Source organism: Maylandia zebra, linkage group LG16, assembly GCF_041146795.1.
Source record: "Maylandia zebra isolate NMK-2024a linkage group LG16, Mzebra_GT3a, whole genome shotgun sequence".
Lineage (NCBI taxonomy): Eukaryota > Metazoa > Chordata > Actinopteri > Cichliformes > Cichlidae > Maylandia > Maylandia zebra.
In genome coordinates, this window is record NC_135182.1 from 15951530 (window position 1) to 15970156 (window position 18627).

General features: G+C 41.9%; 3 protein-coding genes across 3 annotated transcripts in view; 1 reads left to right on the forward strand and 2 right to left on the reverse strand.

Annotated features, from left to right (window-relative positions):
* Nucleotides 1–3760, forward strand: part of uxs1 (UDP-glucuronate decarboxylase 1) — a 34794-nt gene extending 31034 nt beyond the window's left edge. The window contains exons 12-15 of the mRNA XM_004551288.6: nt 144–204; nt 309–366; nt 1901–2004; nt 3030–3760. Of these exons, the coding sequence (XP_004551345.1) occupies nt 144–204; nt 309–366; nt 1901–2004; nt 3030–3161 (355 nt within the window). The 3' untranslated portion in view covers nt 3162–3760. The remainder of the gene's footprint in view (nt 1–143; nt 205–308; nt 367–1900; nt 2005–3029) is intronic.
* An 84-nt stretch (nt 3761–3844) lies between these two features.
* Nucleotides 3845–8906, reverse strand: ecrg4a (ECRG4 augurin precursor a). Its single transcript, XM_004551289.5, has 4 exons — nt 8652–8906; nt 5490–5531; nt 5195–5364; nt 3845–4433 (listed from the first exon to the last, which is right to left on the reverse strand). Exons 1-4 carry the CDS (start codon nt 8719–8721, stop codon nt 4284–4286), a joined length of 432 nt encoding a protein of 143 aa, XP_004551346.1. The 5' UTR covers nt 8722–8906; the 3' UTR covers nt 3845–4283.
* Nucleotides 8907–16160: 7254 nt separating this feature from the next.
* On the reverse strand, nt 16161–18007 carry otos2 (otospiralin 2). The gene is made up of 3 exons (XM_004551401.3): nt 17121–18007; nt 16892–16956; nt 16161–16772 (listed from the first exon to the last, which is right to left on the reverse strand). Exons 1-3 carry the CDS (start codon nt 17195–17197, stop codon nt 16552–16554), a joined length of 363 nt encoding a protein of 120 aa, XP_004551458.1. The 5' UTR covers nt 17198–18007; the 3' UTR covers nt 16161–16551.
* Nucleotides 18008–18627: the final 620 nt, after the last annotated feature.

Genomic DNA, 18627 nt, shown 5'->3' on the forward strand with positions numbered 1-18627 from the left:
ACAAGTGTCAGTCAGGGTATGCTGATACACTTGCATAGATGCCACGTGGAGTATACACGGTGTTCTGATTAAAGAAATCTGTGCATGTTCATAAAGTGTCCTTCATATTAAAAATAGAGCGTGCTCCTGTCTGTGTTTTCCAGTGATCTGGTGAATGGCCTTGTCTTGCTGATGAACAGCAACATCAGCAGTCCAGTCAATCTGGTGAGTTCATAATATGTGGCTGCGTTTCATAAATTGAAAGGCAAATTGATTCTGTGTGTCTGACACTTGCTGACTCTGATGTAATGGATTAATTTGTTTTTCAGGGAAACCCAGAAGAGCACACTATATTGGAGTTTGCTCGCCTCATTAAAAGTCTTGTTGGTAAGTCTTGTGCGGCCTGTACCAGCTCATGCCTCGTCATCGTTTTATCCTGGTGGTATAAGGTCGCCCTCACAGGGAGGAAGTCGGCAGGACATTTAAAAGCAGGATCACTTTCTTGTTTGGAGCAAATCACAGCTAACCATAAATGCAACCAAAATAGCGTCAGCTGCAATGGGGATGTCAGCGGGCCTCAGCATGAAGTATGCTAATGAGAACATGCCTGAGGCAGAGAACCATGAAAGATTGCTCGGTCATAACCAGAATCCAAGAATGTGATAAGTTGATGGATGTAAGGTGTATTCCAGTGGATTGGTGACAGGTGAAGGTTCACAAGCTTTAAATGGGCTTCAAAAAGTGACCTCATGTGACAAAATAACCAAAAGAAGTGACAATATGTCAGATGATACAGTGTTGTGTATATCATGTGTTGATCAGTGTTACTCAGTGTTCATCTGGACGTAGCGTTTTTCAGTGGGAGAAACATTCAGTGTTACTTATTTGTGGTAGTAGAGGCTCCAGTCTGCAGAGCAGTTCTAAGACAACGATAAGTCATGAGAGTTATACCTGCTGATTTCTTTTCTTTTTTTAAACGTGTGTATACGTGCAAGGAAGGTTTGTTTAAAAGTGTGTCTTGGGAAGTCTGGCAGCATCTTATGCCCACAGAGTGTATGATAAAAGATGAACCTTTGGGGTCTGAATAGTGAGGTGGAAGTGCCCTAAACCTGCACTCTTTCCTGTGACCAACAGGGGGCATTTCCTTTGTTGGCACCAAAAAAAATCTATCTATATGTTGAAAATAGATATATTAAAAAAATGTGAAAAGGAGTGTTGATGTCTGCTTTATTACCTCAGTAAACTGTTTATGGATTTTAAATTAAATTTTGTAAATTGTGGTGCCCAGCAGAGTGAAAAAGACGCTTGTGTTATCGAGTTCTCACATAGGAGGAGGGATGACTCCTTAAGTACACACTTTAAATTTAAATCTAAGTCCTGCACTGCAGAAACACCAAGAAGGAGGTGTTTCATTGTTTTGCAGTGGTAAACAAATAAGTCTAGAAGTTTCATTTTAGTTTTTTGATGATATTGGAAAAGTGTAAACTCAGTTGCAGCCACCAAATCTCTGAGTGATGGAAAAACAGACCACAGTGTGAAATGTTTGTCATCATGTGAAACACACTCTGTATTGAATGAATAGTTGTGATTGGTCCAGCACTATCAAAACCAGGCGTAACCTCGGGGGTGTCAAGGGTTATTTAAGGTGGAATTTCTTTTTTTGTCTTTGTGGTCTCTGCAAAGAGATGCATGTTTGTTTGGTTGGTATGTTTTACTGGTATAGTGTCTTACATTACCAGTCACTATAGTGTGACATCATATTGCAGTCTCTGACTTACTTTCATAGTAAACAGCCAGGGCCAAACCTGGCACTGAATGTAGTTCCCTAAAAGTAAAACAGTCCCTTCAGTTGGCTCTGTGAAGAATAATAACATCCTCCTCCCTGCTGTCCTTTAAAACACTACCATGTACACACACGCAGTGAGCCGAAGCCAGATCCAGTTTCTTCCTGAGGCCCAGGATGACCCACAGAGGAGAAGACCCGACATCCGCAAAGCCAAGATGATGCTTGGCTGGGAACCGGTGGTACGTGTGACGCACGCCGAGATTATTCTGAGATATTTGTAGTGCACACATGCTGTCTTCCACCATCAGTATACTTGATGTCCTGAAGTTTTTAATAGTGACTGAGCTGAGTGTTAAAAATGTTACATAATTTAAAGTTTATTTACACATGAGACTGTTATACATAGACTTGCGATTAAGTGTAAAAGAAACTCTTTGCAGTCCTGTGAAAACAAAGTACTGTGTCGATAGGAATTAGCAGGGTAAATACCAGCTGGATGCTGCTAATCTTTATAAAAGCAGAAGTTTGGGGAGTTATGCCACGGGGAAAAAATCAGTGATGAGCTTAGCCAAGCAGCTATTCCTCCCATCAGTTTGGCACATTTCAGACTCTAGAGTTAACAGGTCTCAGTTAGCATGTTCAGTTCAATTCAGTTTTATTTATATATCGCCAAAACACAACAACAGCTACCTCCAGGTGTTTGATATTGTAAGGTAAAGACCCACAATAATACATAAAAATCAGAGAAAACCCCCTATGAGCACATACCTAGGTAACAATGGGAAGGAAAAACTCTTTAACGGGAAGAAACCTCCAGCAGAATTGGGCTCAGGGAGAGGCGGCCATCTGTCGCAACCGGTTGGGGGTGAAGGGAGGGAATATTAAAGTTAAAGGCAGCACAGTTTGAAACAGGAAAAAAAGAGCTTATAGATGATAGCTACATTCAATATCATCCAGTATCAATCTCACTGTTACCTCTTTAACCTCCTGAGGGAAAAATAAATGAATTCATCCAAAACATCAAAGACCAGTCACATCGTGACTTCATAATATTTACAATTATTCCTATGAATTCAACACCTTAACTCGGAAAGAGAAGTGCAGGCTGTGAATATATATGACAGGGGGCTGTATTAGCCGGACTGTCAGTGATGTGAGATGCTAAATGATCGGTTAAGGGAAGGTATTCGACTCCGAGGTGTCGAATACCTCCTGTTCCTCCTGGTAGTATGTCAGCGTTTGATGTGTTGTCTTGTGTTGACAGGTGCCCCTGGAGGAAGGCTTAAACAAAACAATTCAGTACTTCAGCAGAGAGCTGGAGCACCAGGCTAACAACCAGTACATCCCCAAACCTAAAGCTGCCCGCATGAAGAAAGGAAGACCCAGACACAACTGAGCCTTACTGTTCCACCTCAACACAAAGATCTTAAGACTCCTTAAAGTGCAGCTTTGTGAAATACACTGCTGATTGCTGCACTCTGGGAAATAGAGTCTTTTTTTTTTTTGACAAGCAGAGACATCCTACTCTTAAAACGTATTTTACAGACTGTTGGCCTGCACTGGACCTACGATTTTAGTGTCAGTAAGGCCGCCTTACTGCAGCTTGTGTGACAGACGAGCCAGAATCAGAGGCAACAAACTGAAGGCAAGAAACTTGCCTCAATCTACTTTCTTTTGTGAATTTATGCTTTTGCTATTTAAATCGCCGACATGAGAATTCTGCAAACAGCTTGCACTGTGCATCTGTGCTTTGTGTTTACTTTGTGTTTTGTCTGTAGAAACAAGCTATCTGAATTTGGGTTTTTTCACTGGATGTTTTGTCCTTCGATCAGTGGCGTGCCGGCACCCTGTTGGCTGTCCATGCAGCGCACCGCAGGGCTGGGATAAACCTAGAAAGACTGTTACAGATTTGCTTTTCACAACATCTTCCGTGTTTGTTGATTTGTTGCTAATTATTTCGGGTGAAGATGCTATTTTAATAAAATATTTCCAATACTTTGCGTTTGATGTTGATGGTTAAAGACACTCACCTACTGTTGAGTCAGATTTAAGAAAAAAAACATGGCAGAGCCAAAGAAGTACAGAGCTACGTCTTTATTTACAGGTAAAGGCAGAGAGGAAACCAGCTGTAGTTGTCGGGCAGGTGGATGTCTATGAATAAAAATTATTTTAGAATTAGTATGTAGAAAGAGAGAAAATTATCATGAGAAATATATAAAGAAGGGGGTCAAAGGATGATTTTCAAGGGGCTACATTACACAAAAGACAGAATACCTGTGAAGTACTTGAACAGGTGTGAGACTAAAGAGATAGAAGGCGACTAACTGAAAGATCCAAAACCTTTGGTGCTTGTATTCTCAATGCAGTGAGTGCATAAATCTGCTCATAATGCAAATGATTCCTTTTAGTACACCTAATTTAAAGTTGGAGTGAGGGTATGTCTCCTGGGAATGAATGCTGCTTAATGTACCACACTCTGATGGGACTGATATGCACCCAGATGTGTGCGTGTCTGTGGTTAATAGTAGTCGTAGTTAACATTAGCGCCGTGTCTGTAAGAAGAAGGATCTCGCGGGGCAATGGGAGCGTTTTCATCATAGTGGTGCTGACGGCCGGGGTCGTTGGCACGCGCGTGGTCCCTCCAGTACGCCATGTCGGCCTCCAGCCTCTGGTGAGACAAAAACACCACGGATGTCACTTGTTAATAAACTCAATAGAAGTCTGAAGCCAGCAGACGCACAGGGTGCTGATAAGATGACCACCAAGACTGTCAGCAGGCATAGCTGTGGCAAACAGACCTGCATGAAAGGCAAACGCTGAAAAGGCCGATGCTATGACAGCTTTGGCCTTTTAAAGGAAGCAACAGCAAATGGCATTAGCACAAGGTGTCAACATGGCGCTGTTGGAGAAATACTGCTGTAGCGGGGTGAAACACATGCTGTCAGAAATGGCAGCGGGGAGCTACTTTGTGCACTCGGCTCTCCTTTTTCTGCGTTCCCTTCGCTCCTTAGGGTCCCCGGTGAGTTCTACACGAGAGCCGCTGACCTGGAAGAAAGCTGAATCTGGCGCTGTAAGTGGGTTTCTGCTTGTGCGTGAGAGAGAGGAAATTCATGTTGTCGCGTGTTCAGCCCTGCACCTGTACTTATCTGTTCATGATTTGGCCTTTTGAGGAATGTTTCAAGCATCGTTCAGCCATCAGACCAGTGTTTAACCGAAAATGTTTGTCTTAAAAACAAATGAGATGAATGAAAGGTCTCAACTTTTTGTACTCTCTGTGTATGTGTTTGTGTTACTCTCATACAGTTATTTTTAAGTGTTCCTCTTGGTTTTACTCGCCTAATCCGACATTACTGAATAGTTGTAATGGTATTTTACTATAACATAAAGTTAGTCTTAAAGTTGACCTCTCTCAGAAGAAACATAACTCACCTGCTCATCATATCCCATGTACATAAACTGCATGATCCACTGCTGTACGTCCGGTCTGCTGCGATCCCAAAGGTTCCTCTTGGTTCTGCTCAGTTTTGCCAGGAACTCTTTGGCTTTGGAAGAAGGAACTGCAACTGAGGACCGTGATGCTGCAGTACCAGTTCCTGCCACTGGATGGAGGCACAACAGGGGGTGGGGGGTAAGAAAGGCATGGTATTTTGAAAAATACTTAATGTTGTTGAGTTTTCTATCAGCCGCACAAAGACAATGTTAGGTACGTGTTTAAGGATGTTACCATCTCGCTTCAAGATCTTGTGTAAGTGGCCGTCGCTGGATACTGTAAAGGAGAGTCAACAGAGACATAATGAGCTGCAGTACAAATGCTTTTCTTCGTGGCAGGTATGTTAGACTGGTGATAAATAATAAAAACAACTAACTCAGATATAATTAATCTTTAAAACAGCCACACATTTTAACCAGTCAGCTTAAGGTGTCTGTTTCTTTCTGATGCCATCTTCACAAAATTATAAATACTATTCATTTATACACACTCACTGGATGATTTGTTAGCTACACCAAACTTTGCCTTCATAACAGCCTTCATTCTTAATGACACAGATTCAAAAACATTCCTAATTTTTTGACATGACCGAATGACACAGTTGCTGCAAATTTGCCAGCTACATAGCCATGATCCCGCTCCACCACATCCCAAAGATTCTCTATTAAATTGAGATCTGGTGAGTGTAGAGACCATTTGAGTGCAGTGAACTCAAACATACAGAAGAGCATGGTTATTTTAAGTGGTTACTTGTTGCTGTTGCTTTCCTAGCAGCTTGAAGCAGTCTGGCCATTCTCTGGCTGCTGACCTCAACGAGACATTTTCATGCAGAGAACTGCTGGTAACTAGATAATGTATCTTTTCTTTGTTCATTCTCTGTAAATCGTACAGATGCCGATCAGCAGTAACACTTAGACCAGACTATCAGTCACTAACAACTGCTCTGCATTCAAAGTCACTCACATCACTTTCTTCCTCATTGTGATGCACAGTTTGAACTTCAGCAGATCGTCTTGACCGCATCTACTTGTCTAAATATACTGAGTTGCTGCAATGTGATTGGCTGATTAGATATTTGAGTTAGCAAGCAGTTGAACATGCGAGCCTGACAAAGTGGCTGGTGAGCATCTGTCCGCATTTCTTTATGTTGTTTGCAGTGCAGCAGTTTTTCTGGTTGGCATCAGTAGTTTTACACCCTTCACTTGTGCTTACTCAGCCAGCAAGTTGCCAACTCGCATCCAAAGAAAGCAGCTTCTGGCAAATTTGCATGTAAATAAATGTGCTGCGGTCACTTCCTAGATCTCTTCTGGCACACTGTTGACCCAATGTTTGGAGCACTCGTGTCCAAGAGTTCACCAAACCAATCTAGTCAGATGACGTTTTACTGCACTGTATTGAGCCCCGTGCATTTGGGTGATGTTTCTGTAACTTAGTCTTTTGTTTGTTTCGGAACATTTAAACAGAAAACTGAGCTCAACACCGGAAGATGCACAGAAATACAGCCGTACAGGCATTTCAGTGGCATAATTCGAGATAAAGTTGGAGAGAAGTAGATTTATTCAGAATGTTCTCAGTACTGCAGCAGCTTGGCCTTCATAATGTACTATTAGTCATTATTAGTCATTATTTCCACAGCTCTGCAGTGGTGTAATTATTCTTTTCTCTAACCATCATCATTAGAAATGTGTCCACTTCCTGACATCTTTAATAGTGCATCAATCTGCTGACGTTCAAGGTCCCTAGATGATTTATCCTACTGGCTCATTTACTGACCTACTCTGTAGTTCCAGCAACTAATCAAATGATCAAAATCCAGCTTTGGTTGTTTGAGTACCTACAAGAGTCCTGACAGCAACTTCATCCTTGGTTTAACCTTTTTGCCTTGCAGATGTTATCATGCTAACATGATAAACTGTGATTCATTCTCAGAGAGGAATGGGCAAACTGCTTCAACTTGGTAGGAATATAATGGTAACTAAAATAACCAATTACAACAAAGGCATGACTGAGAGCGTCTCTGAATGCTGTTGAACCTTGAAGCAGATGGTGTACAGCAGTAAAAGCTTACTTCAAATACCACTCCTGTCAGCTAAGAACAGGAAACTGAGGCTACAGTTTGTACAGGCTCATCAAGACTAGACAGTGGAAGACTGAAAAAATGTTTCCTGGTCTCACGAGTCTCTATTTCTGCTGTGACACTGGGGTGGTCTGATTAAAATATGCCTTGCTGACAATGTCCATGTGTGTGACCACAGTTTACCATCTTATGATGGCTATGGAATAACACACAAATCATCTCGAACTGGTTTCCTGAACATGGCAATGAGTTCACTGTACTCAAATGACCTCCACAGTCACCAGACCTTAATCCAACAGAGCACCTTTGGGGTGTGCCGGAACAGGCGATTCCTGTCATGGATGCACACCTGACAAATCTGCAGCAACCGTGTGATCTGTGAATGAAGTGTATTTTAGCATGAAAAAATTAGCATTGCACTGTACCTAGCAACCTCACAGAGCTGCTTGCATGAGCCTCTGTAAGCAAAGCTATCTGTTGAATACGTTGATCAGTTTTTAAAGTCTGATTGTGCGATACCAGGGCATGGTGGCTGTACAGCAGGATGCTAAAACCCATCAGTCCTAAAACTATGCGTGATGCATGTCCGGAAACATCGTTTGCTGTAGAAACCACATGGTTTGCAGGCTGGTGCTTCAGACCATGAAGTTTGAGGAAAACCATAAATAAGCAGAAGCACATTCCCTTTTTTTCAGAATGACTTTAATAGTGTTTTCCTCAGCTATTTACCTTCACATTACTGTTTCATATCATAGTTAGGGCCATTTAAGTGTTGGATATCTTGTTAGATCACTGCGTATTAGTTAACTTTGTCTTATTCTTCAGACTTAAACAAACTTTAATTTTAGAAGAGATCCTTTTCAGATTCAAAGATGCAGGGATTGTTTCACTCTTGTTTTATTTAAAGAAAAGCTCTTTATGAGGCATGTGTTTGTAGGCTTTTCAACAGAAGATTATTGAAGCAGATGTGAAGCACATGTGAGTTTGCTCAGATGGATTTTTCATTTAAAGTGACTTTAAATCCTGTCTATGTGGAACCTTCTTACAAAATAGAATGAACTGAAAACAAAGACGACTTTGCAGGTTTCTAAAATGCATTTCAGAAGGGATCAATTGCACTTTAAGTTTGTGGAATATAGTAAAATGATCCTTTTTTTCTTAACAAATGTAAAGAAATGCATCTTTTTAACTAGTGCCAGTGCAGTTAAAAAGAAAAAAAAGCAGCTGCAGAAATAAGACCTAATGGTATTGGAAACACTCGAGTCAGTAAAAGATGTAAACTTAGAAGAAGCCAAAGAAAAACAAAAGATTTTGCTTACCTCTAAGAGCTAATAATGTCAGCAGTACAGCCAACCCCATTACCCTCAAATAGAAATGCTGGGATGCCATGTTGTACCCACTCACTCTTTCCAGATCTCCTTAAAGGCAGCAACTGTGCAAAAGCATTTGCACAACCATAAGAATGGGCGGAAACCCCGACTTTCCAAGTGGAAACTGGCCTGTGGAATGGTTTCACCTCCTTGCCTTCAGAAACACGACTGCACCTGGGAGGGTTTTTTTCTCCCCCTTAAGTGAATTTTCATGTGTGTACCAGATACTTTTCCATCTCCAGCTCAGTGTGTGAGCAGCGGGGTTTGTGGGAATGCAGTTTGTCATGTGGGTTTATTCTGTGGAAAAAAACATTCCAGATTTTGAGCCTTTGCAAAGTGAAGTTGGTTAACTTCAGCTGCACCAATATGTTTTTATTTAACAAGAAATGTTGCTACACTTTCTAAAGGGATTCAAACTGTGCAGCTTTAAATCTTTCTGCATTTTTAATGCATATTTCTAGCAGCAATTTCCCTTCAAAAATGCACTAAAATACCTGAGCAGGAACCCAGAAAGTGGAGAGAGCTGCTTGAGTTTTATTTCGGCAACAAGTCTGTGACCAGCAGTGAGAATCTCTTTGCTCTTGTGTAAACCTTCTAATCTTTTGCAACTACCTGAAGGACAGAGTGACGCTGTGAGTCTCAAGAATGTATAAAAAGCAACATTCAGGTGAAGAGAAGGTGAAATGACTGAGTGGCTGCAGCTTGAATTATCTTCCCTCTTCCATATTTTAAATTCACCAGCTGAAAGTGGAGACTTTCAATACAGCCACATTACATCTAATCAGTTTACACATATACTGGCACCTTTCAGCCAAGCGGTATCTTACTCTATAAAACCTTTTTGATGTGAAACATATTTGCATGTTAATGAATTCTATTTAATTCTACAGGGAGTGCAGAATTATTAGGCAAATGAGTATTTTGTCCACATCATCCTCTTCATGCATGTTGTCTTACTCCAAGCTGTATAGGCTCGAAAGCCTACTACCAATGAAGCATATTAGGTGATGTGCATCTCTGTAATGAGAAGGGGTGTGGTCTAATGACATCAACACCCTATATCAGGTGTGCATAATTATTAGGCAACGTCCTTTCCTTTGGCAAAATGGGTCAAAAGAAGGACTTGACAGGCTCAGAAAAGTCACAAATAGTGAGATATCTTGCAGAGGGATGCAGCAGTCTCAAAATTGCAAAGCTTCTGAAGCGTGATCATCGAACAATCAAGCGTTTCATTCAAAATAGTCAACAGGGTCGCAAGAAGCGTGTGGAAAAACCAAGGCGCAAAATAACTGCCCATGAACTGAGAAAAGTCAAGCGTGCAGCTGCCAAGATGCCACTTGCCACCAGTTTGGCCATATTTCAGAGCTGCAACATCACTGGAGTGCCCAAAAGCACAAGGTGTGCAATACTCAGAGACATGGCCAAGGTAAGAAAGGCTGAAAGACGACCACCTTGAACGTCAGCAGATTGATGCACTATTAAAGATGTCAGGAAGTGGACACATTTCTAATGATGATGGTTAGAGAAAAGAATAATTACACCACTGCAGAGCTGTGGAAAGTCGTCTTTCAACAAGACACACAAGCTGAAACGTCAAGACTGGGCCAAGAAATATCTCAAGACTGGTTTTTCTAAGGTTTTATGGACTGATGAAATGAGAGTGAGTCTTGATGGGCCAGATGGATGGGCCCGTGGCTGGATTGGTAAAGGGCAGAGAGCTCCAGTCCGACTCAGACGCCAGCAAGGTGGAGGTGGAGTACTGGTTTGGGCTGGTATCATCAAAGATGAGCTTGTGGGGCCTTTTCGGGTTGAGGATGGAGTCAAGCTCAACTCCCAGTCCTACTGCCAGTTTCTGGAAGACACCTTCTTCAAGCAGTGGTACAGGAAGAAGTCTGCATCCTTCAAGAAAAACATGATTTTCATGCAGGACAATGCTCCATCACACGCGTCCAAGTACTCCACAGCGTGGCTGGCAAGAAAGGGTATAAAAGAAGAAAAACTAATGACATGGCCTCCTTGTTCACCTGATCTGAACCCCATTGAGAACCTGTGGTCCATCATCAAATGTGAGATTTACAAGGAGGGAAAACAGTACACCTCTCTGAACAGTGTCTGGGAGGCTGTGGTTGCTGCTGCACGCAATGTTGATGGTGAACAGATCAAAACACTGACAGAATCCATGGATGGCAGGCTTTTGAGTGTCCTTGCAAAGAAAGGTGGCTATATTGGTCGCTGATTTGTTTTTGTTTTGTTTTGAATGTCAGAAATGTATATTTGTGAATGTGGAGATGTTATATTGGTTTCACTGGTAAAAATCAATAATTGAAATGGGTATATATTTGTTTTTTGTTAAGTTGCCTAATAATTATGCACAGTAATAGTCACCTGCACACACAGATATCCCCCTAAAATAGCTAAAACTAAAAACAAACTAAAAACTACTTCCAAAAACATTCAGCTTTGATATTAATGAGTTTTTTGGGTTCATTGAGAACATGGTATACAGAAGTCTGAGTACAGAAGCCCCGCTCACCTGTTATTCAAAACTTCAGATTGAAAAAAGTAGCCAATCAGGAGACGGTTACCTAAAGCTAAAGTTGGCTGTGCCAAGCCTCAGTATAAGGCAAATATGATGGATTTGTAGCCTGGATCCCGCAAAGCTTCTCTGTAAAGTCCAAGAATAAAAATATGGAGTCTGTAAAAACCTTCAGCTGCTGGAGTCACTGTTGTTATTCGCCTACCTCAGGGGCTTTAGTTCATCTGTTGTTGTGTGAATTACCTGGAGTGGTTGTAATACAGGTTTTCTAGCTTTTGTGTTTGTTTGTCACGCGGCTGACTGAACATGCACATTACTGTTTCTGCTGCTGCCTCCGTGCTCCACACAGCAGATTTACAGTTGTGGTCAGATGCTTGTGTCAACTCATCACTGGCATGAAAGTCATGGTAGTTTGGGGGCTTTTAATTACTTCTTTGAACGGTTCATTTTCCAGGGTGGAATGATTGTACAGCAGACATCTTTAATGACTTTAAGAAATAAGAACTGAGTGAGCATGTTATGTGGTATAATTTTCTAACTGAACACAGGGTCAAGGCTTGTGTATATGTGAGCTCAAATCTTTTAATAAATGGTGCTGAGGGTTCTCCAGGTCCAAGGCCTATTAACTTTTTGTTTGTGGTCATGACTGACTACAACTGGTAGTTTGTCTTTGCCAGCATAAAAAGGACTCATTGATCAAAACTCGAAAAACAGGAAAGTCCGAAGAACTCAGTGCAAATGTAAGAAGGAGAATTTTAGATTTACACAAGGGAGCGTGTGAATTATAGAAAATCCAAAACTTATGCACCAAATTCTTTTTTCTTTCTAGTCCTTGGAAAAAGCTTGAAAACAGCTCACAGTCTCAGATAAGTAACTCGTGGCAGTTGTCACTGTGTTTGTCACCAGAATGAAAACAAACAAACACTTTTAGAAGACTCATTTAGAAATTCAAATTTGACTTGGCTTTGGTTTGTCATATAATGAACGTGTGTGGGACTGTGTTTGGTTTGGAACAACAAACAGCCTTCGCGTCTCTCAAGGGTAGAGCTGGAATGCAGGAAACCAGAAGCTGGCTGATGACTGTGCAGCTTTCGCCGTGAGGTTTGAAAAGAACGGATAAGACTCGAGTAAACAAAAGACAGAAAGAGGCGAGATACGGAAGGTCAAAAAATTATTAAAACGGAGGAAAAGCGTGAGTATGAATATGTTCAGAAAGGGTTTTTTGTATTTTCTTCACTCAAGCTCTTACAGAAATGGCTTTATAAAACAAGCACTGCTGCAGCTGTGTGCTCTTCAGACACAGACACAATTCAGCTCCTTGCTGATCAGACCAACAAAAAAAAAAAAAAAAGAGCAAGAAGTTGTTCCTTCTGATCTCGACCGGCCGGGTGAATAGCTGGACGCTGTGAACCTCAGTGAAAGAGAAATGCCTCCACTCTCAATTGAGGCTTGTCTATAGAAATGATTGCACAGGAGTCTGTCTTAATCACTTCATGCACCGAGTCCTTGGGCAGGAAGGAAAACAAAACCAAATAAAGATGCTTGTGAAGTTCTTTCTGTACCTGAGCTTCAAAATAGTTTTGTCTGAAAGCACCTCGTCTCTGAGAACAATGTGAAACAGTTACAGTTTTAAACTCTGCACATAAAATGTTCACAGTAAAGGCAGTAAGACTGTGAGATATGAAGGTCTGAGAAGGAGAGAATCCTGCAGAAAATGTTTACATAGTTGTTGCACAGACTGTCCTGTAATTATGAAAGTGTTTTGTGTGAACTGCAGATTTATTAATCGTGCAATCTGTCATTTAATTGTTAATTTGTTAGTTAATTACAATAGGAAAAGCTCTAAAACCTATGAAAATGCACAAAATGCACAAAAAATGTAAATCTATGCACTCCCTCACAAGTCCAGTGGGCCGGATTCGACTTGATTCAGGCCCTTGGGCCTTATGTTTGAAACCTATTGTTACGGCCCGGCTCTGCTAGGCGGCAGCGGACGTAACATAAACGAGCCCAGAGACCAAGGAGTTAGATAGGACGACAAACATAAGGTTTATTAACACAACTGAAATCCGTTAGTGAAACAACTCACTAGGCAGCAGAGAAACTTTAAACAAACACCACGATTAATAGCACCAGTAGAGCACTGCTCTACTAAACGTCTCGCAGGAGGCAACACAAAACACAGGCAAAAGGCAAAAGGGAGGGACTCTCTGTACAGTCTGTTCAAATCAACAAGTCCCTCGACGAATGAAGACTCCTCAGCCTTTTATACTATCAGTTAACTGCAGTCAGCTGTGTCACTTGTCATAACTGCAGACAGCTGTGTCACTTGTCCGTCGTACTCCAGGCTCCTGCGGCAGCCAATGGTGTGCGTAGTCAGACAGGCTCGGATCCGCATGAAGTTGGGGCGGGCATATGTCCGGGCCAGCCAATCCGTGAGTCCTGGAGCACTGTAGCTTCCATGGAGGAAGGCGGGGCCACCTGAGGCCAGCGGCCGTAACACCCCTCCCCTTAAAATACCAACTATGTTGGGCTGAAGCCAACGTTACAGAGCAAAAACAACAACAAAAGACAAAAGCAGTAAAACATGTTTACAAACGGGACAGACCGTCAGCTAAAACATTTTCAGTCCCCTTTTTGTGGTGGATACTTAAGTTGTATTCCTGCAACAACAGAGCCCAGCGCATAAGGCGCTGGTTGTGATTAAACATACGAGCCAGGAACACAAGTGGGTTGTGGTCTGTGTACACAACAAGAGGCAACATGCTGGACCCCAGGTACACGTGAAAGTGCTGAAGAGCCAACAACAAAGCCAGGGTCTCCTTTTCAATGGTGGAGTAGTTTAACTGATTTTTATTGAACTTGCGGGAAAAGTAACAAACGGGGTGGTTCAAACCCAACAAGTCTTCTTGCAACAGCAAGCCTTTGTGTTATATTTTGCTCTGTGGACCACTGTAACTCTGACACACTGGAACAAGGGAGGAAAAACAGAAAAGTGGAAAAAGATGAAGGGCTGAAATTATGTTTCTGACAGAATGAAGAACTTCACAGCCACGAAACCTTCATCTGGCATCTGTTTGATCCTGCCCAGTTAAAGAACAGCAAAGGTTTGGGATATGACTGGCACAGGGACTCCAATTCAGACACAAAGCTTTCAAAAAAAACTTGACACAAAACTTGCATTTGCTCACAGAACCTTGAAATGAGCATCTCTGCATCAGAGCATAACTGGGAAAAGATAAAGTCAAAGAGGTAATCCTCTCATACTGTATATGCCAAAGTGCCTGCTGGTAGTTCAGGAAATTAGGAGCAGGAGCATCATAAGATCTGAAAAATACACTGAACTTTGGACTGAAACACAATTTCCTCTTGTCGGTCCTTCACTCTTGCCCTCCGCACTTGTCTTTGCTCCCTCCTCACCCCTTCTCACACTTGATTTGACAGTCTGTGTGTTATGACCCGAGGCTGACACAGACATCCAAAATGTCTCTGAAAGGTAACACAAACCGGTCACTGGAAAAAAAAAAAAAAAAGAGGTGCCAAAGTAAATATCAGACTAAACTGAAAGGCCCTTTTATACAAAACACACCTTATTTCAGAGAACGCTTTCCCTTTCTTTGACCCTCTGAAAGTGCTATAATGCTTTTCCTTATTTTTTAATTTTATATATACATTCGTAAGATTCTCTCTCTCTCTCTAGATACAACCTCAGATCAACCACAAAGCGTGCCATATTACATCACATCACTATTTATCTAAAAAAAACAACAAAGCTAAAATGAAGATCTGCTGTTGAAAAAAATAAGTAAACCCTTCCTATTTCCATGGGAATTATGAGTGGTAAATATCAGCCAGGTGCTGCCTGTCAAATGCGCTTGATTCATGTACCATCAGTGAGCGTGAGTGCCTCTGTAAAAGCAGAGGTTCTGGCAGTTTGTTGGTTGTGAGCCTTCAGGTGTGCATGAACACAACACCAAAGAGGAAAAACGTGAGCAATGATCTTAAAGAAGAGAAGAGAGAGCGACGTGTCAGACTCTACAGGTCTCAGCTAGAGTGAAGTTCAGACGGTGCGATTAGAAACAGATTGAACAAGTATGGCAAATGCAGCCACCTGCTGAATTTGGTACCACAGCGGTGGTTACTGTGGTGATTGTTACATGTTTTGCAGGCACAGGACCTGGGCACCTTGCAGTCATTGACTCAACCATGAAACAGGAGCAAATCTACAAAAGAATGGCAGAAAAAGAAAAGGATCAACATGTTTCAATGGCCAAGCCAAAGCACAGACCTCTACATGACTGATGTGCTGCGGTAGGACTTAGCAGAGCTGTGGATAAATGAATGCCTGCAAACCTCAATGAACCTTTTAAAGAAAACTGGGCCAAAATTCCTCAGCAATGTGAGAGACTGATAAACTCACAGAGGAAATAGTTACTTCAAATTACTGTTGCTAAAGCTGGTTCTGCAAGCTACTGAATTATGGAGCATATTTAGGTTTTCGCAGGACTTGCATCCATTTTGCCTTCATGATTCTTCATGGCACAGATTCAAAACACAGAGCAAGGTGCTGGAAACTTTCCTCGGAGACTTTGATCTCATGACAGCGTCACATCCTTACACTTCCACAGTGTGAGTCTCCTGTTCCACGACACCCCAGAGGTGCTCTGTTGGAGTGAAGCAACTGCACAGTCAGCAGTCTCCACCTCTCACTGTGTTTTTGCATCTACTGAGCTAAACTGTCAGCACGTACAAAATATACTCAAACCAGCAAAAAGTAAAAGTGCTCATTTAGCACTAAAATAGTTCCTGTGACTGATAATGTGATGTTATTGGAGTGATTTGGTTTTCAGGTACTTTACATACAGTTTGAGTGATTTACTCCACGGCACAAATGGGAAGAGAAGGAAGCACAAACAAAGCTGTGCTGCTGCAATTTGCTCTAAATTTATTTCACTCTTTGTGCTTTATTTTTAATGACTGCAGCGTATCCCAGGTGTCAGTGAGCAAGAGGTGGGATAACCTCGACCATGTGCCAGTGTAATACAGACAGAGTAAAGAAGCTAAAGTACGATGCTCCAAGTTTATATCTACTTATATAATTCCACATTATATCTCCCTGCTGTAAACATGTTTAGATAAAATGCATATTGACATTGTTTTGGTTTTTTTGCAATGTTTAAAGCATGTAAGAAACTCTAATAACAATGATTATCATCATATGTGATGATTTTTTCCAGTAAACATCTAAACAGGTAATACAGGTAACTTCTTCCTGTACTAACATCTTTCAGTTTTCCATCTGTACCCTTCATCTCACTCCTCAGCCTCAGTCTCAGGCTCGGGACGGTCATAGCCCAGCTCGCTGCTGATGGGGAAGTGAGCCCAGAAGGTGCGAGCCAAGTCCAGCATCCCATTATCGGCCGCCTGGGCTCGCAGCTCCTCCAACCATCCGAAAAAGTCAGATGACCACAGGCCCCAGTACGGCACGCTTCGCTTCTCCCTCTCCTCCCTCCTGCCAGCCGCCTCGCTCCCCTCTGAAAGCAGACGGCAGTGTGAGCGCACATTTCACACCTCGTCTCTCATCTCAGAATATCTACGAGTCACAATAGCAGGTCCACTGATGTGTAATGCATTATACGAGCTGCAGACACACCTGCAGGAGGCAGGAAGCTCAGCAGCAGAAGAAAGAGCAGCACTGACACGTACGGAGCATGCATGCTGAGAGACAAAACACAAAAGACGTCTCATGAATGCCATCTCAAAAGCAGGTACAATTTCCACGGCATTATTGCATATTGTTTAAGAAATATTCACATCACAGCCGACTGCGCGTGTCTATAAAGAAGAGAAATGTTGTCGTGTGTGGATCCATGTTGTCTTACCTGACCAGCAGAGAATTCAGCTTTAGTCCTGTCCTCTGTCCTTCTTCCTCAGACTGATCTGAGCACGATGACTGCATCTCGGTTTAAAGGTGAGAAAAAGGCGGACATGTTTGCTTTTCACATTTTGCCTCCCTTCTTACCTCTCATGGTCCTTTGCCAAAATCCTCTAATGTCAGATGGGTAAAAGATTCCTGTGTAAACGGGACTGTCAAGAAAACATTAGCAATTATAGATTTGGATGAGGATGTTCTAATATCTGATGGAGCCGATTAAAGAATGAATGACTGTAATATAACCAGACTGTCACAACCATCAGCAGTTAAGTGTGACATCTGTGGCCTTGATTTTCTTTCAAGTCAAAAAGAAGTGAGAAAAGCAGCGAGAGGAGAGGAATGAAAGCACATTAAAAAAAGACATACACACACACACCAGGTGGTTTTCACACCTGCTATTCAGACAGTCTACACCAGCATTGAGCCAAAGGGCATAAAGTCAGTTGGCAGGTTTTACACCCTCAAGTCTTCTTCTCCCCTGTGAAATCTGCTTCATTCATTCATGACTGAATCCACGCCGTGGATCAGAGGAGCAGCGCTCTGATAGAGAAGACGCTGCACAAAACTTCAAGTGATCTTTAGAGGATGAGTGAATGTTATTGACTTACTGAGAGCAAATCCGGTGAAAAGACCAAAACAAACAATAGCTCTCGAAACTTTCTGACTTCCCTGCACCTCTCCTTTCTGCCCCCGGCCCCAGCTGAAGACTTAAATCTTTAAAGGTACCTCAGGCATGTAGTTTTACTTTTTAAACAGGCTCAGTTAATCCCCAAAGGATGAAAGCCTGAATGAATAATGGTTTTATCTAACCTTTGTTTAACCACGGAAACACCACTAAATTTAAAAAAATGACAGCGAGCGGAGCAGTAAATTGTAATTACCACAAGCTTAATTAAATTTCTGTTAGAAACTGAAGGTTTATTATGAGCAACCTTTAATAAAGCTTTTTTCTGCAGTCACACTTGGTTGGATTATAAAATTATTGTGAAAACGTGCAACGAGTTTGCAGTCTCATTGTCTTCCAAGCAATTATTTTAAAAGCAAAGACGAGTTTGAAGACTTGAAGTCAGTCGGCATCTTTAAAACGACTTTGGTGAATCAAGATGACACAAAATCAACGACAGGAGCTGAATGCAGCCGAGCTGGCAATTGCATGTAATCTGATTGGGATGCTGTCTCGATTAACTGTGATAAAAGACAGAAACTGTGAACCTGCTGCCATCCATCCATCACTCCAGCTTCCCTAATCTCGCTAACTGCATGTCTTTGGACTGTGAGAGGAAGCATGCAGACACGAGGCAAACATGCGAACTCTACACAGAAATAAGCCAGCTAGATGGCGGCTTGTAACCTAATTATATTCTAATTATATTCAAAGTAACGACAAAATCTGAGAGATTTTTTAAACAGAAATTTCCCCACAAATAGTGACATAGTTGCTGCTGCAGGATGAT